General features: G+C 58.9%; 1 protein-coding gene across 2 annotated transcripts in view; it reads left to right on the forward strand.

Moving 5' to 3' along the window:
• Positions 1 to 21,557, forward strand: part of NHERF2 (NHERF family PDZ scaffold protein 2) — a 36,553-nt gene extending 14,996 nt beyond the window's left edge. For both annotated transcript variants that reach the window (XM_086622009.1, XM_086622008.1), the window contains 5 exons: positions 11,054 to 11,230; positions 13,910 to 14,063; positions 16,306 to 16,349; positions 16,833 to 16,895; positions 19,059 to 21,557. In XM_086622009.1, the coding sequence (XP_086478135.1) occupies positions 11,054 to 11,230; positions 13,910 to 14,063; positions 16,306 to 16,349; positions 16,833 to 16,895; positions 19,059 to 19,217 (597 nt within the window). In that variant the 3' untranslated portion in view covers positions 19,218 to 21,557. The remainder of the gene's footprint in view (positions 1 to 11,053; positions 11,231 to 13,909; positions 14,064 to 16,305; positions 16,350 to 16,832; positions 16,896 to 19,058) is intronic.
• The last annotated feature ends 671 nt before the right edge of the window (positions 21,558 to 22,228 follow it).

The raw sequence follows: 22,228 nt of genomic DNA on the forward strand, positions 1-22,228 counted from the left end.
GGTTTCCCCCAGCATCGGTGGTGCCAAACTGGCCGCCGCGGGAGCGCGGAGCTGGTACGACTGGATTCCTGCTAATGACCCGGAGTTCTTAAAGGCAACGAACGGGGCCGGCGTTAACGAGTGGTTTGGTGATTGCTCAAGGCCTTGGCCTCGGCGAGAAGCCGAGGAGTCCAAAGGGCGGCTGGTACGGCGTGGTCAGCCCTTCTGTGGAGCGCGGCTCCGGCCGCGAGCTCGCGTGCGGGGTGCGCTTTGGGTCCTGGTTTGGGATCCATCGCCTGTCCGTGGAGCGGTGCTGGGAGCGTTGAGACGTGCTGCCCTGGGTGGTAGTTGTGTCTCTGATTTCGGGGTCCTGCGGAGGGGGCACGTCTCGTCCTCGGGGGTGGTGAGGTCCTTCTGCAGCATGGCCCCTGTGGAGGGAGTGAGCACGGAGCACCGTGGGATCTGGGAAGCTCATTCCCAGCATCTCCTGCTGCCTTCAATCCCTCCCCTCGCCCCGAGGGGTTCGTGGTGAGCGTGGGAAGGACTTTTCCCCCTGTTCCAGTGGCTGGAGCTGTGGTTTGAGCCCCGCACAGAGCAAGTGATGCTCCTTGTCTCCTTCCCCTCCTACCCACTGGAAAACAGATCCCTTTAGATCTGGTGAGATCCCTTTGCATCCAGAATGGAGATCCCACGTTTCTCCTCTTGGATAAATCCCAGCCTGCCAGGACCCACGCTGCTGCCCCACATTGTCCTGGAGCCCATCCTCCCGGAGCAGGGGAGCTCACCGGCATCCCGGCTGCGTGTTTCCTTGGCAGATTGTGCTGGAAAAGTTGTCTCTCAGAGCAGACACATGCACGTGGCGGTTTTGGGCTCCTCCATCCTCCCTCCCTCCGTGTCTCTCCGTGGGCTGGGCCAGCTGCTCCCTGCTCCCAGCCAAACCACTGCTGCTGGTGCTGGCTCCAGCCCTGCCCGGGGGGAGCGTGGGTGCCTTCGCGCTCGGACTCTGCCAGCAAACGGGGGGTGGAAAAACTGCTGCTGCTTGTGGCTGAGAAATTCCCCAGCTGTGGGATTGCTGAGGAACGGCCGGCATCGCTGCTGGGTGGGATCACACGGACCCCCCGGAGCCAGGCTGGGCTGGGGTCCCTGCACCAGCCAGCCCCCTCGCTGCTGGGGACCCTCGCCTGGGGTTGGCCCCACTGGGGACGTGTGGTCCTCGCTGGGACACAGCCCCGGCTGCAGCCCCGTTCCCGAGAGGCCCCTTTGTGCTCAGGGATTTCCGTAATGCCGCAGCCGGAGCTGTGGCAGTGCCAGGGATTTTGGAGAGGGGCAAATCCAGGCTTACCCCCTCGCCTTAGGGCGTCCGCAGCCAAGGTCCAGCTTTTACTTCTTTGGCAGCAAATTGCTTAAAGGTGGAACGCTGATGGGAGGCTGCGAGTGAAGGGCTTTTCCCGTCACCCCACCGTGGTGTGGGGTGCCCAGGGGTGCGAGCTGCGCTGTGGGGCTGTCCCATGGGGCAGCCCAGCCTGGCAGGCACTGTCACCACGGGCTGGCGATCGGGCATCCTCCTCCCCACCCATCACATCCTTCCTGCTCTTGTTTGCTCCTGCCCAGTGGTTTCTTGGGATAAAAACCTTTTGTCGTGTCTGGGGCCGTGGCTGAGGTCCGGCTCTGCGGCAGGGTGCTGGCATGGCCGTCCCGCTCTCTCACGGGGTTTGCATCCCATAGCACTGGAATGGACCAGGCTGGGGTGCACGGGCTTGGGGGAGACCTGGGTGCTTTGGTGCACAGCTCAGGGAGGGTGCGTACCTCTTCTTCGTGCCGCTCCCGCAGTGCCAGGGGATGCTGAAGGACCTCATTATTTTTTTTTTTCTGATTGCTTTTGTGTTGCCCTGCAAAGCGCTGCTGGGGGCTGAGGGTCACCAGTGACAAATCACACCGTCCCCTCCGCTGTGTCTGAAACGGCTGCAGGGCTCAGAGTGAGTGTGCCAGGGACGGTGGGTCCCTGCCGTGGTGTGGTACCCGCTGTGGCCGTCTGCGGGCATCGTCCTTCCCCTCCACTGCTGGAGGGACCCGTTCTGCGGGCACTGGGTTTCCATCGCACGGCTAATCCCTGTCCTCGCAGGGGCCACCGTTGGGCTGTGACCGAGGGCATCGCCCCGGCTGGCACAGCCAGCCCTGACTCGGTGCTCCCATCTGCTGCAGCAAACCTGGCAGGGGCTGGAGATGCACCCACTGAAAACACCCGAATCACCACATCAGCTGCGGTTTGGCTGCGGGTCCTGCTGAGTACCCGTGGCTGGATGCTTTCCACTGCTAATTGGGATCACTGGGCTGTCTCCTGGCTCGCCTGCCGTCCTCACTCGCTCCCTTTGTGCCGCGCGTTGGCAGAGAAAGCGGCAGGATGCATCCAAAGGGCGCTGGGCACGCATGCCAGTGCAGCCCCTGCTCCTCCAGGGGCTGGCATGAGGGTGCTGGGGCAGCAGTGCTGCGGCTGTTAGGGAAAACAGAACAAATCTTAATGTCTTTTGTCTGAAAAAAAAATAATATATGTTTTTTTAATGCTTCTATCATTCAAACCCGGCTGGAGCAATTTAAATAATTGGAGCAATTTGAATAATGGAAGCAATTTAAATAAGCTACAGAAAAGTCCAGCCCGCGTGTGCGGGTCTGGCAGCGCGCGAGGCCCTGGCAGTTGGGGTCGGTGGTGACGTGCCGCTGTGGCACCGAGGTGGGCAACGGGGTTTTCTCTGGTGGCTGAGCCGAAACCCCTCCTGGGCTGACGGGGCGGGCGGTAATTAGAGTTGTGGCTGTATCAAAATGGAAGCAGGTTGTTGACGGAGCCGGTCCTGCCCGAGGATTTATTCCTGGATCATCTGGTGGAAAAATCTCCCAGTTACCCCCTTCCGCAGGTGCTGGGGGGGTCTCACCAGCCAGGGCACCTCTGGGTGCTGAAACTGCCACTTTCCTCCCCAAACCCAGGTGCCTCGCGGGGGAGCTGGTGCCAGCTCCGCTCCCCGTGCTGGGGTGTTGGTGGGACCACGCCGCAGCTCTGCGAGGAAGAGGAACATCTGCTTGTGTTTCCGTGGGCCTGGCGTCCCACCAGCCCCCGCTCCCCTTCCCCCTCCTTTATTTATAGCGTTTCACCAACATCTGGAATTTGAGCGGATTCGGCGCGGGCTGACTGCGAGCCGGGGGACGGAGCTGGGTGAAACGTGTGCGGCCGGGGAGGGGGGGAGCCCCCGAGCCCTTCCTAGCAGCGTGTGGGGGCTGCAGCCTCCCAGCGTGGACCTGAGGACCATCCGGGGCTTGGGAAGCCCCAGGAGCATCCTCACTCCGCTTTTCCCAGCGATGGGTGGTGGGAATGGTGGGAGAGCTGCCGTGTCCTTGCTCCGTGGTGCAGACCCAGGGGTGCTCTGCCCCCCCCCCTCGCAGCGCTGCTGGCCGGTGGTCCCACTGGGTTTGGAGGCTCCTTTGACATTTGCCATCGGAAGTCGGCCGTGTCCCCCCGCACTGAAGTGTCACCGAGGTCCCCCCAGCCCTGAGGGATGCAGGGCTACAATAGCCCCTTTCTGGTGCTGTTTTAATGGGAAAATTTGAGTCATTCCTGGGGGAAGGGGAACGAGAACCAGCCCTGCGGATCCCTGGCACGGCGGTGAATGGAGGCAGTAATCCCGCTCCCGCCGCGGCACCAGCCCAAAGCCTGCCCGGTTCTCGTGGCAAGCAGGGCTGTGGGCACTGCCAGCAGCCACGGTGACGGCTCCCGCTTCTCCCAGCTTCCCTCAGCTTCGTGGCATGAAAGACAGCAGGATTTTCACGGCAGGGACGCAAGGACCCCCCTCCCCCTCCCAGATCAGGGTGATCAGCATCTGCTTAAAGTTAAGTGCATCCATAAATCTGAGCGAAGGCAGCAGCCTTTGAGCTTCCAACAAAATCGTAGGAATAATAGTGGCAATTAAAGCTTGCCCGCGGCTCAGCTCGGTTCCCAGTATAACCCGTGCTGCCAAGGAGGGGGTACCCATGTCAGGGTGGGTGTAAATGGGCCCCTTGTTCTGGCAGTGCCGCATCCCGGACCCCCTTTCTGGACTGGTTTCTTTCCCTGCTTGGCTCCTTCCCGGCTCCTGGCATCGCCCGTCGCTGCCCTGCCTGCAGTGTTCAGGTTTTGGGGAGGATGCGGAGCGGCCCTTCTCCTCTGCCACCCCCAAAGCTCCCGGGCAGCCCTCTGTGCCCGTTGCCTGCAGCAGAGAGGCCGAAGTGCAGGGATGGAGAGGTCCTGGCTGGATGCAGGGATGGGCGCAGAGGCCCTGAGCAGTGTCCCTTGTTCCCGTGGGGACATCTCGGTGTGCCAGGGCGGGCACAGGGCAGCACGGCAGCCCAGTATCCCCTGGCTGTGCCAGCGATGGGTTTTATTTTGGGGAGTAGGCGAGGAAAGAAGCTGTTTTCTGACCGAAACCACGTGCGAAAGGAGAGGAAGCGCCGCGGGAGCCGACTTGAAAGCAAATATGTTCCCAGTGTAAACAAGGCAGGACCGCTCCTGCCCGCGTCCGCTCCCGCGCCGCCGAGCAGAGGCGGAAAGGCTGGATGTGTCGCAGGGCGATCCAGAGCCTGGAGCGCGGGGCCGTTCCCCACGGTGGCCATTAGAGCCTTTTTGGCTGCCCGCAGGAAATGGCAAAGCCCACCGGGCTGTGGGAGGGATGGGGCTGGTGCTGGGGGCAGCCCCCAAAGCACTGGTGGGTGCTGAGTGCTGTGGGTGGGGTGGTCCCGGGCAGGACTGAGCCGATTAGGTGGCGAGCCGGGATCTCCGGTGATTATGGGCCGAGGTGGCTGGCATGCCGTGGCGGATGAGCTCAGCCTGGTTTGAGCAAATCCCCGTTCCCAGGGCGGCACGAGCGGGACTGGAGCTCCCGCTCCCCTCATGGTGCCACCGGGGACACTGCGCGCTTCCCGGCTGTGCCAAGAGCATCACTTCGGCCTTGGAGGGGGCTTGGGGGGTGAACCCCCTGCTGAGGGGCACAGCAGCACCGTGGCTTCGGCACGCTCGTCTGCGGGAGCCGCTCTGCCCCGCGCTGTGCCGTGACCCGCTGGGCTCCCACGGCAGATGGTACCGACCCGGCCTCGGCCGCTAGACTAGCTCTGTGTGTGCATGTGTGCTCTGCCTTCCTCCTCTTCCTCCTCTTCCTCCTCTTCCTCCTCTTCCTCCTCTTCCTCCTCTTCCTCCTCTTCCTCCTCTTCCTCCTCTTCCTCCTCTTCCTCCTCTTCCTCCTCTTCCTCCTCTTCCTCCTCTTCCTCCTCTTCCTCCTCTTCCTCCTCGAGCTGTGGGACGGGGGCGCTGGAGATGGTCCTGGCACCCACCGCAGCTGCGCTCAGCCACCGTCGGCTGTGGGCTCCGGCGCAGGGACAGACCCGCGGCTGTTGTGGCTGGGCGAGAGCTGCCAGGCTGGGCTGGCAGCGAGTTTCTGTCCTGCTCGAAGTTTTGTGCTGCTGCCTGTGCGAGGGGGGGACTTGAAAAACCCTTTTCATCCCCAGTCCTGCTCGAAGTCCGGATGCGGGTGATGAAGGCAGGGGGCAGCGGCGATGGCAAGCGGGTCTGTGCCGCCGGCGGCCTCGCGGCGTTGAGCTGGGGCTGGCATGCGGGCACTGGAGCCAGGGACGGGCTTTCCTGGGGGCAGGTGGGTTTTGCTGGGACAGGGGAGTGCGGGGCGCTGCTCTGCTGCCCCTTGAAATCTGGGAGGTGAGTTTGTTTCAGGAAACAGAAGAGACCAAGGTGGCAGCGGTTTGGTGGATTCTGCTTTCATAGAGGCTGGCACCTGCTGATTAACTGCGTGGAAACCCCTTGGCAGTCAGAGTTGGTGACATTTATGGTAGCGGCTGCGTGGTGGAGGGTGCCCAGAACATCCAGGGGTACAGAATGGGAACGGTCCTGGTCACTGCAGGGAGCTGCATGGCAATGGCATGAAGCCTGAGCTGTGGCATCCCAGTATGCTGAGGGGTGTCCCCAGGGGGACCCCAATGAGCCGAGGGGTGTCCCCAGGGGACCCCAGTGAGCCGAGGAGTGTCCCCGGGGGGACCCCAGTGAGCTGAGGGGTGTCCCTGGGGGACCCCGGCTCCCAGCAGCAGCACTGGAAACTCTAAGGGGTAAAAAAAAATAATCAGATGGTGCAAGAGTTGCAATGAGATTGTGAGAGCTGGCAACACCCATCAGCTGTGGGTTTTTTTATTTTAATTGCAAAGCGTTTCATTGTTATTTAATGTCTTGTTTGTGCATTTTGAAATGGACCAGCTTGAACAGCGTTTCCGAAACCTTTTTCCTTCTAAAATGACGACGATTTGCCTCAAGTGGCAGCTCCAGGGACGGTGCAGCAACGCAGCTTCTCGTCCAAGCAGCACGTACCTGCAGGCGGGTATAGACAGTGACGTTGTAGATGGACTGTAACGTCCTATTGCTGATTAATCTAATTGGTGAAATTAGTGGCCACCGGTAGCATTTGAATTCCTAAAAAAAAAAATAATAATTTTGCATCATTTTGCGACTTTTTTTGCATGCAATGTTTTTTACCGTGCAAATAGACAAGGAATACAGTTGATTTTTGTTGCTTCCTAGCATGTGTGTGAATCTAACTTCCCCAAACTGGCTTTTAGGGTTTTGGCATGTGAAAGGGCAGCGAAGCCTCCTCCGGAGCAATCCCGGAGCGTTTCTGCAGGGTGAGCGTCGGTGGGGTTCCGGGGAGCCCGGCTAACGTGCCGCTGTCACAGGGAGCTCTTCGTCGCAGGACTTGGGTTTCACAAAGGGAAAATGCCCCTGGGAGCTTAGGAAATATCTTCCCAGAACACAACCAGGGAAACGCTGGCACCGGCCAAAAAGAAAATAAATAGCAGAGCTGGCGGGAGGCGCAGGAGCTCGGTGTGGACCGAGCACGTCAGCGCAGAGTGTGGGAGCGAGGGGGGGGCGAGGGGAGTGATGGTGTTTGCTTCATCCCAGAGAGCGGCTTTGGAGGGGCTTTGCTGAGTTCTGGGCTAAGACTTGTGTTTTTTTTTTTCTCCAGTGGCCGAGGATTGCGTTAGTCGGGAGGTTTAAGAGCCCAGCAAAAGCCCCGGATCATCTCTGCGGGAGGATAAGCAGTTTTGCCCCAGGATTTCTGCTCAACGCAGATGCTGAGTTGGGATTTATTTATTTATTTTTAAAAAACCCCAACAAAACACACAAAGATCTTGAATTCATTCCGGTTAAGGGCCTTGGATTCATGGTTTTGTGGTGGAAGCAGAGCAAGCCCCTGTAGGACACGGCGCTGGTTCCCCCCCTCGCAGCCAAAGGGATCCTGCGGACGAAGCTTTCCCCTGCGTGGTTTATTTCTTGAGTAATTTGGTTTCGCTGGCGATCCTGGGGGATTTCCCGACGGCAGAGGGACCAGCCCTGCTGGCATGTCCCCCCCCAGCCGCCTGCCGAGCCCCGGCACTGGGACGGCAGTCGCAGCGTGGCGTTTTCGGGTGATGTTCTTGGTGCTTTCATGCTGCCAACTCCATCAAAATAGAGCAAGAGAAAAATGGTTTAAAAAGGTCCTTTCTAAACCCAAACAGGTGATGCCAGGCGCGTTCCCCTCTGCTTGCGAGACGTGTCCCGTTTCCGACCTGCGCGCAGCCCCGTGCACCCTTTGAGGTCGCGCGGATCCGACCCTCTTTGGCCGGGTGAATCATTTCCTGTTTTCCTCAGTTTTTGCAGAACTCCAAGGCAGGCTGGAAGTGTTTGCAGATAGGGTGAACCGACTGCGCCGGGGCCATGGGAAACCCACGGGCGTGTGGAGTCTGGGGAGGGAGAGGATGGGGGCACAGGGGGGCTGCGCTGAGCAGGTGGCTGAAGCACTACGGGAGCCCTGCCCGGCACTGGCAGGAGCTGGGTTTTATCCATCGGTTCACTGCTGATTTGGGAGTTGCAGTGCTGATGGTCCAGATCCTGGGCTGCACCCAGAGCAGCGTGGGCAGCAGGGCGAGGGAGGGGATTCTGCCCCTCTGCTCTGCTCTGTGAGACCCCCCTGCAGTGCTGCCTTCAGCTCTGGGGCCCCAACACAAGGACATGGAGCTGTTGGAGCGGGTCCAGAGGAGGCCACAGAGATGATCTGAGGGCTGGAGCACCTCTGCTCTGGAGACAGGCTGAGAGAGTTGGGGCTGTTCAGCCTGGAGAAGAGAAGGCTCTGGGGAGACCTTCCAGCACCTTCCAGTACCTAAAAGGGCTACAGGAAAGCTGGAGAGGGGCTTTGGACAAGAGCGTGTAGTGACAGGACATGGGGCAATGGCTTTAAACTGAAAGAGGGCAGATTTTGACTGGATCTAAGGCAGAAATTCTTCCCTCTGAGGGTGGTGAGGCACTGGAACAGGTTGCCCAGAGAAGCTGTGGCTGCCCCATCCCTGGAAGTGTTCAAGGCCAGGTTGGATGGGGCTTTGAGCAACCTGGTGTAGTGGAGGGTGTCCCTGCCCATGGCAGGGGGTTTGGGACTGGATGATCTTTGAGGTCCCTTCCAACCCAAACCAGTCTGTGATTCTTTGCATTTTCTCTTGTAAGAACTGATCTGTGTGTTTAGGGTATCTGATACCAAGGGCATTTCCCAGCAAGACTGGGGCTGCAAGGTGGCATCGCCAGTGGCCCTGACCTGGCATCCAGCGAGGGCTGGTCATCTCGCATCCCCATTTCTTCTTGGATGCTGGGATTGAGCTGGTCAAGCTGGTCCTGAGTCCTGATCCTGTCCTGTCCCCTCAGGGCATTGCAGCCACAGCCAAAATTGCCCTGCTTTTTGCCCCAGGACTCCGGCCCAATCTCACTGCTCACTGTCAGAGCACGCAGTCCCCGTGCAGGCGGGGGGAGATGGGTGCAGCTCGACTATTCAAACACTCCCATCCCTGGCAGTGTTCAAGGCCAGGTTGGATGAGGCTTTGAGCAACCTGGTGCAGTGGAGGGTGTCCCTGCCCATGGCAGGGGGGTTGGAACTAGATGATCTTTGAGGTCCCTTCCCACCCAAACCCTTCTGTGATTCTATTCCATAAGCAGCTTGAGGAGGGCAGTGCCGGGATATTTATTGACATCCCAGCGGGTGCGTGCGGGGTGGGAGTGAGCGCCGGATGGGGCGAGGGGGGAGTTTCCCCCCACAATGACGCAGTTGCGGTGGGTTTCTGCCTCCCCGTGCCCTGTCCCCAGGTCCCACCCCATCCCCAGGTCCCATCCCATTGCATTCAAGCCTGCAACAGGCAGTCGGTGCTGGGGGGTGTCCGGAGCCCCCACTTGCCAGGTAGCCACGGTTGTGGGGACACATGCTCTCTGTGGCATGAAGTGGGTATTTCTTGTTGGGATTATTTGGGTTTATCTCTCGTCATCTGTGGTCTCTGTCCCCTGCCAAGGGCAGCAGCGTTGCCCCGGCGGGGTGGGTGGGGGTGACTGCTGGCACCTGGGCTCGGTGTGGGCGATGGGTGATGCCCTGAGCTCTGCAAAGTGGGGAACCCAGCTGGGGACAGGGACATGCACCAAGTAATACTGGTCGTGTTTTGCCGTTTGCATTAGCGCGGTGCCCGTAGGAAGGGCACAGGGAGCGGTGCCCGGGGACGGAAGGGCACTGCAGGGCTGTCCTCTCCATCCCCGGTGGCTCCATGGCTGTGCCGAAGGGGAAAGGCGGCAGAGCTGTTCCCCAGCACAGCGGGTCCCTGGGGTGACCGCTCTGTGTGTCCCTGCCTGGAGCTCCTCTGGAAATCCCTTCTTTGAGGGGATGAAGGTGACGGGATCAGTCCCCGAAGTGATTTAGCCGTGGTGGCCCCGGCAGCGGGAGCCGGCAGTGCCCGGCCACCAGTAATCGGCTTGCTTGCACGCTCTGCTCCTGCAGGAATCAGGTGTTGACCCCGGTTGGGGCTGCCATCAGTGGGTCACTGCTGTCCCCATGGGGAGCTGGGAGATCGGCGAGTGCCGGTGAATCGGTTTGGCTCTTCGCTGCCCTCTGTATTTGCCCCACCGGGACTCACAGTGGCCAAAGATCACCACGCATCGCTGCAAACGGAGTTATTCCCCATCATCATCGCGGCACGCGAGGTCCCTGCGGATGGTCCAGCTCCTGTGGCTTGTTTGGCTCGTGCCGCGCAGGGTCCGTGTGCAGCCGGAGCCCCTCGGCGTGGGGTTTGAGTTTGAAGGGAAAGGCTGGGAGAGGTTTCACCGTAAACGTGATCCGGAAAAAATCGAGGCTGTTAGCAGGGGGGCGAGTGGTGTTTCTTGTAATGAAAAATTAAAACTGAGCCACGGGAGTGTTTTCCTTAAAGCACTGGTGGAAATTAAAACTGGTATCTCCGAGGTGGCTCTCGCTGGCACCGGGGTGCTGTGCCGTGAGCGGAGCTGCCCAGCGTTGGGGCTGGATGGGGCCGTGCTGGGACTGGTGGGGAGAGCGGCATCCTGAGGGAATGTCGTGGGTCCAGCAGACCTGGAGAAAAACTGGGATTTGGTGTGACCCCGGCTGCCCTGACGAGCCATAAAGCATTTTCCGTGGGATAGGGGGAAGGCGTTAAACCCCTCGGTGCTCCTGGGCCGTTCATCCCATGACATCAGGCTCAGCCTTTCCGTGCTGCGGGGAGCCGTCGGGCACGGGGCTCGTCCCCTTGGCTGGCACCGCAGGCGATGCTGGTGCCACTGGGAGCAAGGGCACAGCACTGCCTTAAATAAATAACTGAGGTTAATCCTTGCTCTTGGTGAGCGTCGCTGGGCTCTCAGGTTTGGTTCCTCTGTACCCGGGGCTGCGGCCGTGGGGCTTGGCCACTGCCGGGGGGGTCTTGGTGTTGGGGCAGACTTTATCTGAGCTGCTTCTGATGAAGGAAATGGATTTTTTGTTTTATTTTTTTTCTGGAATGGTTTTGGACAATTGGTTTTCTAAAATAGACTCAATGAGAGGAAATTCATTTGTTAACCTGTCCCCGCTCGGGGCAGCGGGAGGACGGGGTGCAGGTCCGGGGCTTCCTTGGCAGCTTTATTTACCGTTGCTTCTGCTTTAGAGCGAACCCAAACCTGTAAATGAACCGCTGTGTCTTGTCCCCCCCCACCCCCTTCTCTGTTAACCAGGATCTAAACGGGCAGAAGGAGCTGTGCCCACGTCTCTGCCACCTGAAGAAAGGCCCCAATGGCTACGGCTTCAACCTGCACAGCGAGAAGTCCCGGCCGGGGCAGTTCATCCGCTCGGTCGACCCCGACTCACCGGCCTCCCGAGCGGGGCTGCGGCCTCAGGACCGGCTGGTGGAGGTAACAGCACGGGGGCTCAGCACCACCCTCCCCGGGAAGTCTTTTAGGGTTTCCTTGGCACGTGCAGCGCAGGGACGTTCACTCCTACCCAGCCTGGCCAGGAGCAGCTGGGTCCTGTCCCCATCTCGCAGGTGGGAAGAGAGACAGCAGAAGGGATGGGACCCTCAGGAAGCCTGAAGATGGAACAAACCCCCGTCCCGTGACCTTTTCCATCAGATCCCCCCATATTCCTCCGTAATACGGAGCCATGAGACCCACGTGGGTGCTTAGCCCGTGGCTTTGTGGACCTTCAGCAGCTTGTTCAAAGTGGGCGCTTGCGAGGGCTGAAATCGAGATGCTGCTCCTGGCCCTGGTTGGCACAGAAGAGGGTCGGAGCTGGCGAACGGCTGCCCCTGCGCCCGTCGGGGTGGCAGCGGGATCCCCCCGTGTAGCACGGGGAGCCCCGTACTCGGTGGCATTGCCTGATGCCACTCGGTGCCGGAGCTGGCTCTGCCTGCTGCAGCAAAAAGGGTATGGGGACATGTGAGACCCGTCCCACCGCCAGCGCTGGGGAGGGGGTGGCTCCCACCCAGCCACCCTCCGGTCTGGCATCCCACCATGGGCATAGGGATGGGTCAGTGCTGCCCAGCTAAGCTGATGCACTGCCAGGCAGGCATTTGGAAAAAGAAGGGAAAAACCGTTGCAGAGATTTTTAGGGCACAAAAAATCACTCGTGGGTGCCCCGTGCTCGGGGCGATGCGTGAACCCTCAAACCCTCCCATGGACACCAAGCTGCGGCCCTCGCTGCCAGCTCCGGAGGGGAAAGGGGTTGGCATTCCTGGAAGAAAACACTTTTAGGGAATCATTAAGACAAGGCACTCGCCCGCTTTCTAGCCCCGTGGGAGCTGCTGCCTCTTCCCCGGCACCTGAAAGTTTAATGCCGGGAGCAGCGCGGTGCCGGGAGCGGGATGCCGGCGGCAGCGGTGTCACGGCGAGGGGTTGTGTTATTTATTGATGCGCCCCTGGCAGAGAGCCTGGCACGCACAAAGCGGCGAGGGGTGAGCTGGCGAGCTCGGAAACACGATCCCCTCCGGTACCCGAAGAGCTTTGATAAATATTTGATGCCCTGGGCGGGTTTAGGGGGGAGAGCTCAACTAGGGGTGAGCACCGGGCATGGATTGGGGTGACCTGGGATGGCAGGAGGATGCTGCTGGGGACAGAGCGGGGCTACGAGCCCGTAGTTGAGGTTGCCAGTGAGATGCAAAGCCTGGGGAAGGGGGTTCCTTTTCCATCTCAGTCCTTATCAGCCATAAGCAACTGATTCCTCTGGGTCGTGCCGAGGGTGTCGGGGGGGGCTGGAGACTCCCCCCCGAGTCTCCAGCCCCCCCCGACACCCTCGGCACGACTGCGTTGCAAAGCTGTAGTAAAGAGTTTTATCACACAAAAGTGGGTCGAGCAGCGAGGGGCTGGGTGGTGCAGAGCCCTTCCCCTGCGGGACAAAGGGTGATTCATTCCCCACCATGAACAATGGCTCGAAATCACAATCGTCCCTTCGCCGCGGGGAACAATCGGGAGCAGAGGATCACGTTCCCTGGAAGGTCCCGGCTCGCACGCAGGGAAGGGAGAAATGAATCTGTGCAGTAGGTGTGGGGACTCGCCCACTGGGGACATGGGAAATCCATGATTTTCCGTCACGGAGGGATCATAGAATCACAGACTGGTTTGGGTGGGAAGGGACCTCAAAGATCATCTAGTTCCAGCCCCCCTGCCATGGGCAGGGACACCCTCCACTACACCAGGTTGCCCAAAGCCTCATCCAACCTGGCCTTGAACACTTCCAGGGATGGGGCAGCCACAGCTTCTCTGGGCAACCTGTGCCAGTGCCTCACCACCCTCAGAGGGAAGAATTTCTTCCTTAGATCTCATCGAAATCTCCCCTCTTTCAGTTTAAAGCCATTGACCCTTGTCCTGTCACTACACGCTCTTGTCCAAAGCCCCTCTCCAGCTTTCCTGCAGCCCCTTTAGGCACTAGGAGGTGCTGGAAAGTCTCCCCGGAACCTTCTCTTCTCCAGGCTGAACAGCCCCAACTCTCTCAGCCTGTCTCCATAGCAGAGGTGCTCCAGCCCTTGGATCATCTTGGTGGCCTCCTCTGGACCCACTCCAACAGCTCCATGTTCTTGTGATGTTGGGGGGCTGAATGATGGCGTGATGACACCACAGTCACCTGGGCAGGGCAGGGGAGCAGGACACACTGGTGGCACCCAGCCTGCTGCCTGTGCACACGACTGCACCCCGTAGTCAGCCCGAGATCCTTGGGGCACATTCGAGGTGATGGGTGGGTTTGAAATCACGACAGAGGGCAGCCGGAGCGTTTCGGCAGGACGTGGGCGGAGGAGGGGATGGCAGAGCCTGGGGGCTGTGTTTCCCGATGGACGTGTTTGGGATGTGGGCGGAGGCGTGGGTGTGTGGTGGCACGAAGGGTGCTCTGGCAGAGGTGCCGGGGGGGCGGTAGGATGCTGTGGCTGGCTTGAGAGGGGCAAGGAAAAAGCCTGTAGCTTTCTGATCATCCCAACAGAGGTGAAAAAAGGGAAATCCCATCCCTCAGGGGGTGAGGAGGCTGCTCTGGGGGTCTGTGCGCCAGGATCAGCATCTCCGCTGTGGGGGGGCACAGACCTGGGTTCTGATGCCGTCGCTTTGCAGGTGAACGGCGTCAACGTGGAGGGCCTGCGGCACTCGGAGGTGGTGTCCCACATCAAGTCCAGGGAGAACGAAGCCCGGCTGCTGGTGGTGGACCCCGAAACAGACGACTACTTCAAGAAGCTGGGGGTGACCCCCACAGAGGAGCACACCAAAGGTGAGACCTCGCACCATTCCCATGACTCACTGTGTCATGGGTGGGATTCTAGAAGTGAGGGAGAGTCCTGTCTCCCTTCTGTCTCATCCCTCGGTAGTTTCCTGAGCACCACCCAGCTACTTATAAATAGTGAGAATTCTTCTTCCTCTAGCCAAAGCCCGATTTGTTATTTTCACACGGTGAGTAATTAACTCAGGAACTGGCTGCTATGAAGCGGCTGAGACAGAGCGTGGTGGGATTTGGGTGGAGCTGGTGCTCGGGGAGCCGTGAGCTCATGGAGGGATGCTTGGATGGGTCCGTGGTGGGATTTGGATGGAGCTGGTGCCCGGGGAGCCGTGAGCTCGTGGAGGGATGCTCGGATGGGTCCGTGGTGGGATTTGGATGGAGCTGGTGCCCGGGGAGCCGTGAGCTCGTGGAGGGATGCTCGGATGGGTCCAATCTGTCTTGGTGGGGCTGGGAAGCCTCTCTGATGGCCCCTTCTCCAACCCCTCTGCTTTTGGCTGCAGCACCCTCTCTGGCGACGGGTGCCTGGTGTCGGAGCGGGTGGACCCGCAGAGGCTGGGGGAGTGGAGCAGTCTGCCCGGGGTGCTGGGCAGGGGTCTGGGGTGGGAGAGCACAGTGGCTCCCCCATCGCTCTTTGCTCCAACCAAGGAGCCTGAGGGTGCGTCGAGAAACACCGGAGCAAACGGCGCGGGGGGAAGGGTGTCACGCCGCGGCGATCACAGGGGTGGCTGTTGCAGGAATTGTTTTCCTTGCTGTTGAAACCTGGCAGAGAAAGCTGCCCGTCCGCTCCCCGACCCGTTGTGCCACGGCTGCTGGGTGGGGAGGGAGTGGGGCGCTGCCTGACCGGCCCCCCGCTCAACGGGGAGCTCTGTTTCCCAGTACAGCTGTTCCTCCTCCGATCCGTGCTCTGGCTCCCTCGGATGCTCAATGGGGAGGTTTGTCCAAAGAAATGGGTCAAACAATGCTGAGAAGCGCACGGGGCGAGAGCGGTGTCAGATGCTCGGTGGCGGTTCGAGGAGGAGCTGGGGCGAGCGTGTCTGCTGGCACGAGCCATAAAAGAGCCCTTGTTCCCCGGGTGGGCCATCACTGGGGCCATGGGCACCTTGCAGGGGGGTGCAGGTGGGTGCTCCAGCCCCTGCCTGGGCTCTGCAGCTCTCGCCACCGTCTCGCCGTGCTCGGCAGAGATCAAGAATTGGGTCTGCCCGGCCGCTGACTGCAGACAGACTCCGCTCAAGAGTCCCAGCACCGTAACTGAGTTTTTTTTACACCAGCATGCTCTCAAAATTACAATTTGGAGTTATTTTTTTAAAGGCAGAGGTGCCCTGGTTGGCACTAGGGATCCCTGCGGCTCGCGCTGATGCAGCCCCCAAATGGGTGCTTGGGAACGCCCAGCCGTGCCCATCCACGGTGCCTTTTGGGACGATGGCTTTGGGGCCGTGCAGTTGGCAGCCCTGCGGTTCGGCGGTCGCAGACTGCGCTTGGCACCATGCCCTGCTCTGGCATCACTGGATTTGGGGTGACACAGTGACACGTGCGATGTCATCATCTTCCGCTGGAGATGCACAGAGTGAGGGCTTTGCCCCCAGAAGTATTCATGCTCGACATAATTCAGTTATTAATCCTGTCACAATTAACACATCTGTTAGCCTGGGGCGGATGGGACATGGTAATGCCTTTAGCAATGACGTGGTCACGGTCACTGGCAGCTCATCTGCGTAAAATTTGCCATCGTGTGGAATGTTATCAGTGCAAAGCGTTGGAAGTGAGCAAAAAAAAAATAAAATCCAGGTACAAGAGAAGCAGGTTCCTTGCCACACGCTCTTGTGACACCAACAAGATGCTGATTTCGGGAAAAAAACGTTGGGTTGGTCTTTAAGATTCCTGATTTAGCAGCTTTCAAAGAAAAACTACTTAACGGGTAAAAAACCAGGAGTGCGCTGAAGTCAGTGCGTGTAGGAGAGGGCTCCTGGTCTCCTTCCTGGGAGGTGGTCTCCTTCCTGGGAGGTGCTTTCTTCTGATGAAACAGGGGAGTTGGGAAGCAGTGGGGGGAGAAGGACAGGCTTGGCTTGGGCTTGGGAGCAGGACAGGGCGAAGTCAAGAGATGAGACACTGTGTGCTGGTGGAGCGGGGAGGGGAAAAGGCCAGGGGGCGATGCCAGCAGGGGGGTGATGCCAGGGGGCAGAGGCCAGCAACCCCATCCGAGTGTATTTACGGCGTGTTTTCTCGGTGTGCTCCGTAGGTGTGGTACCGCAGCCCATGACAAACGGATCCGCACAGCCCCAGGTGAGGACTCGCCCGCCCCGGGATGCCAGGGTGGCCGGGGATGCTGGGCAGCACCCAGCTTTGCTCGGTTTAGGGGAAGGCGTTGGAGCGATTGGGGGCGTTGGGGGGTGAGGCCAGCTCCTGGTGTGTGGCTGTCCTGGGGTCCCACCGGCGTGGCTTGCCAGCCCGCGCAGCGGGGAGGGATGCCCCTCATGTCCCCGAGGCTCGTTTAGCTCAACTGCTGCTGGCTGAGTTAATTGCTTCCTGCCGCAGCTTTAATTTAGGGGACGAACACAGCTGGTACCAGCCCCATTTCCTCCCGTTCCCAGTGATGGAGGGGAGGCAAGCAGCTGCCCGGTGCTGGCAGGATGGGGCCCATGCTTGGCAGGTGCGGTGGCTGAGGTGTCTGTCCCCACCGGGCTGGAGCTTTTTTTCTGCCAAACTTGACATTTTTTTCTAATTCTGTCTTTGTGCGAACTGGACTAACGTTTTGCTTTCCACTAGCTGAATGGAGGATCCACATCTTCATCTCACAGTGACCTTCAAAGTCCTGGGAAGGAGTCGGAGGTAAAACCCCCAAACATTCCCCCTCCCCTTTACATACCCCTGGAGGTACATATGTGCCTTATGGTCCCGTGTAACGACGCCTTGCAATGCATTTCAGTAAGATGAAAGGACATCTACGAGGGTTTTGGATTTAAAGTGTACTTCTGCTGAGGAGCCACAGGGCAGGAGGTGATGCTGGGGAGCCAGGAGGGCAGGAGGAGTGGAGCTGTGAGGTCTGGGTGCTGCCAGCGGGAGCAAGGCAGGCTCAAATTTTAAAAAGCCGAATTGCTTTCAGCTTGGAGCACAGGGAATTTCTCAGGAGCTGCTCAAGGTGGGAGAGCGTGGGTTTGGTGAGCCCAGGGCTGGGGCTGCCTCTCTGGGGGAGCCTGGCTGAACGCCCCGGGGAAGGGACAGACCTCGCCGTGCGAGGTCATCGAGCCACCAAAAGGAAATGCAAGGCATAGGTGGGTATTCTCTGTGTTATTAGCAGTTTTTTTTTCTTAAAATACTAAGTAGGGCATTTCTAAAGTGCTCAAAAACTTGTCTTTAGGATGAGGCTCTGCTAAAGACAGAGGAATGCCCCCGTGCAGGTGCTTTGGGGGGGTCTCTGCTGGTTCTCGGTGCTTGTGCCATCCCCTGCCCCGCGACGGCTGCGAGTGGGAGCAGGAGTCTGACAGCACCAGTGCTCCCACAGCCGCCTCTGAGCACCCAGAGCCTCTAAACCATCTCAAACGCCGGCTGTGGCCAGACACCTGCAGCCTGGCCTCTCTGTTTCTCTCCAAACATTAAATTATCCATGTCCTGATCCTATGGCTGCTGCCTTTGGAAAACCGGGCTGCGTCCCAGTGCGGTTCCTCCCGTGGAGTCGCCTTTGGGCTGTTTCAGAGGTGGATGTCCCACCTCCTCGTGAGAAACCAGAGTGGCTGGGGGTGGCGGGGGTTTGCCTGCAGCTCTGCCCCCCACCCCGTAGCCCATTCGAACCAGCACCAGTTTGGTTTGCACTGGTAAGGCAGAGCGAAGCTGGAGCCGTTCCCTCGCAGCGCTGGGGGAAGACCAGACCTGCCGGTGGCTGTCAGCAGGGTTTGGGAAATGGTTGTTTCGGAGTCTCACGTGCGTGGTAGGGCAGCAACGCCGGCAGGCAGGACTTAAAATGTTTCCTTAAAACTGAGCATCTGGATTCTGTACGTTTGCCCACTATTGACACGAGCGCAGCCACGCAGCTCCGGGGAGCAGCCGCTTCTCCCCGAGCCGGGATCCTCGGGCATCTCCGCCCTGCCTGGCACCGGGACCAGATGTGATTGATGAAGCCAAAGCTTTAGATTGTGCCCACTGTGGAAAGTGCTGCTGATGAACCAAGTCCCTGCAGGGACGAGGCTTCCCAGACCGCTGGGGGTTTGAGGGGCTCGGAGAGCCGGTGCTGGGTCTGTCCCCAGCAGGGATGCAATGGAATGGAAGAATTTTGGCCAGGGCATTAATTGTACCCTACAGGAAGGAGCAGGTGAGGGGCAGTGGATGGGAACCTGCGGCTTCTGCCTTGAGGGCACGTTGCCACAGTGGCTGTGACTTCAGAAAGTGAATTTTCTTATTATAAAAGTACTTTTATTAAACAGATGGAAAGATGCTGTTTTCAATATGGTTCCCAAAGCAAACACCACCTTGACTGGTGTCGCTGGGCACAGCCACCTGGGCGGGCAGGTGCCCCCCACCTCCGTTAGCCACAGGGCTCTGGGAGCAAACGAGTGCCCAGCTGGGTACAGATGGGACCCCTTGCCACATCCCCTCCCTGCGAGCCCCGAGGCTCACCCAGCTTGTTCCCTCGTCCCTGCTACCAGCAGCTTCTTTCCCATTCTCCCAGCAGACCAGTAGAGCAGCTCGTTTTCCCTCTGGCAGCAGCTTCTTTCTGCTTTTCCACTTCCAGCCGTAGCGGCGGGATGTTCTTCAGGTGGGGAGCGGGAGGGAAACAAAACCCCACAAAACCCCAGGCTAGTAATGAGCTCCGTGGCCACGCGGATGCTGCCGCCGGCACCGGTGAAACCACCGACACGGCCCAGGGGAAGGGACTTTTTCCAAAAAACCCTCAGCCCTGCGCCTTGGCTTATCGTGGATGCTGCAGGAAAAGCCTCTGGGTGGGACGGGGCGGGGGGGACACCGGCGGCTGACGTCTCCTCTCCCTTCTCCACGCAGGATGGAGACGCGGAGAAGAAGGACCCGTTCGAGGAGAGCGGGCTGAGCCTGAGCCCCACGGCTGCCGAGGCCAAGGAGAAGGTGCGGGCCAAGCGGGTGAAGAAGAGAGCTCCGCAGATGGACTGGAACAAGAAGCGAGAGATTTTCAGCAATTTCTGAGCCTGGCTGGCGGCTGCCGCCCGCCGCGCTCCCGCTCCCACTCCTGCCCCCGGCTCGGACGTTTCGGAGGTGCCTACGCCGTGTCCTTCAGTGTCCACGTGAGATGCTTTGTGCTCTGCTCTTCACTGGTTGCTTTCACAAGGCGTATTTTAAAGTCCTTTTTTTTTTTTTAATTTTTTATTATTATTATTATTATTGTTGTTACTCACCAGCGATTCTCGTAAGACAAATGTGACCAAAGCTCCTTTTCTTGCTTGCCCTTCAGCCCGGCTCTGGCCGCCCGCCGTCCCCCGCTCCTATGAGAAAGGACTGGAAGAGTTTGACTCTTGTTTCTTACCTGCAGCATTTAGGCTTCTATATTACTATTTTTTTTTTTTTATTTGAGGTGTTTGTTTTGGTTTTGTGGGTGTCCCAGACTGAGCCCCATGGGATGCTCTGTGCCTCTGTGCAAACGTCTTATGGCCTCGTGCCCCCGCCGTGGTGGGTGCCTGCAGGGTGGGGGGTACCCAGCACCCCCTCCCCAGCACCCCGGCTGCAGCGGTGACTACTCGCATGATGGGAAAATGGACAGTGGCTGTAAATTGCTCTTGTTGGCTTTGCTATTGAAACAAAAAAGTTAGTTTTGTTGTTTTGGGTTTTTTTTTTTTTAGTGAAGTCCCACGTGTTTCTGGTGAGTTTAGGACCCCCCCCTCCCCACCAGTGATTTCTGCCCCAGCAGTAAAAGCCCCTTTTTCACCCCTGGCAGCTCTGCAGAGGGGAGAGGGCAGGATTTTAAAAACCAAACCCAAACCCAGCAGCCCAGGTGGCACAGCCTTTGCCGTTTGCAGCCGTCCATGCGGCGCCGAGCGGCGGGGGAAGGCAGGAGCGGGGCCGGTCCTGCGCCGCGGTGCCAGGAGCGGTGCTGCCAGCCCGGCTCGGGCAGCATTGCCAGAGGACGAGAGCCACGAGATGCTACAAAACGCTTCGGAGAGACGTGGAAGCGAGCGCGAGGAAGGTGGGCATGCAGCCGGAGGTGCACGCTTGGCGCTGGGCAAGCGGGCTCAGCCCTGGCTGTGCCTGGGTGCTGTGTCCCGGAGCAGGGTGCGGGTCCCACCTGGTTTGTTACTTCTGGGCTTCTATTTGATGCCCCCAGCCCCTGAGTGGAACTGAGCCCATCTCGCTCTGGGGAGGGTGCCTTCGGAGCTGGGGGGCCTCCGTGGGGCTGGCTGCGGAGCAGGGAGTGGCACAACGGAGCGGGCGGTTGCTTTGGCTTTCCGTGGCCTCCTGTGAAAACACCTCCGTTTTGGGATTAAGAGTCTCAAAAACGCCTCTTTGAACATTCCAAATTAAGCCCCTTTAAGCTCTTTTTTACTTGTGAATGAGGGAAGATGACTAAGCTGAGCCACCCCCTCTCTGCGGTTCCGAGGGGTTTTACCAGGGCAGGGTGCCCCCCTGCCCACGCTCCCGCAGCTCCCCAGCCACGGCGCCGGCCCCCTATTCCAGCTCAAACACCCGGGCAGCAGTGGGCAGGGACTGGGCGCAGCAGGACAGTCCAGTACAAAACCACTTTCCCCAGCTCAGAGTGAACGGTACCAGTCACTTGGCCGTCCGTGAGCGTTTCAAAGTGCCCCGCCGGGGTTTTGCCCTGCGTTACGAGCCCGTGGCCCCTGGGTCGGGCGGCATGCTGCGGGCATCGGCCGGCTCTGGGCGTGCTTCCCAAGTATTGAGAGAAAAGATGCCTTACACCATTTACTGCTCTCCTCGGCAGTGGGTGGGTGCCATGGCAGGGGCACAGGGGCAGCAGGGATGGGACGTTTGGCATCACTGCTGGGAGCGGCTGATGCCCACAGCTGTTGGCTGGCTGGCAGGAGAGCACGGAGAGCCTCAGGGGTGAAGGAGACAAGTTCTCTTTTTTGCAAGTTATCTTTTAGGAACGTTGATGGGCTGAAGAGGTGGCAAATAATGACTCTGGAGAGGAACTGGTGCAGGTGTTTGGCTATCGGTGGCGAGACCGGCTGCGGGATGATGGCTTGGGATGATGGAGAGGTTTGCCTCCCCTCCAGGACTCTGCCATTAACAAGACACCCTTTCCCTACCCCACTCCAAAGACAACTACCTGCTCTTTTTTTGGCCCCCCCAAATGATTTGCTTCTATAAAGCAGTAAACTCGTGAAGGAGCCCTTCTTTTTTATGGTATGTGCGTCGCTTCCTGCACCTGCACAGCCAAACCCCAGGCAGTGCCCTGGTCTGCGCAGGGCAGAGCGTTCCCAGTTACACCAGCCTAAACGTCACACTCCGATGCGTGTCAGAGAGCAAAGACCTGTTGGTAAATACATTTCTCATACAAGACTGGACCGCTGTAGTCGAAAGGATGGGGTGGGCAAAAAAAGAACACGTAGCTTCAAATGCAGATCAAAAGGAATCAGGAGTGCAAATCTGTACCGGTAAGATTTTAAAATCTTAATCTCTGCTTAGTCCATGGAAACTGCTCCTGGTTAAAGCACTTATCGTATTTCTGGCATCTTGTAGCTCAGTAGTAATTATTCAGTTCCTGTACATTTAACTTGGAAAAAAAAAAAAAGTAAAGTGTAAGGCTGTCAGCTGCATTGTAAAAACATAATGTACACTGTAATGTCAGTAATAAACTTCGTTTTCCCATGTACCGAGTGGTTATTTGCTTGTTCCTCATCTGTTTGGTAGGGAACTTCAGAGCAGAATTACAGCCTTCTTTAGCACATTATAAACTTTGCTTCCTCCCTTGCCTGTTTGAAGAGTAGCTGAAATTGTTCCTTTGAAGCTCTACAATGAAGTCAGCACTGCCCTTTCTTTGAAGAACAAAACAGAGCCGGTGGTGGTGTCCCTTCTGTGAGCTCCGCTGGCTGCTGTAACCCTTGGTGGCACACACAGAACCAAAAGCAGCACTGCCTTGTCTCCTGTCCCCCCCCAACTCTGCATAACCTCCTGCTCTTCTGCCACCAGGACCCCCGGGTCGCTTGGCCAAGTAGTTGTCTCCTGTGATCCTGGCTCCTGAG

This window comes from Tauraco erythrolophus, chromosome 17 (genome assembly GCF_009769465.1).
Source record: "Tauraco erythrolophus isolate bTauEry1 chromosome 17, bTauEry1.pri, whole genome shotgun sequence".
NCBI lineage: Eukaryota > Metazoa > Chordata > Aves > Musophagiformes > Musophagidae > Tauraco > Tauraco erythrolophus.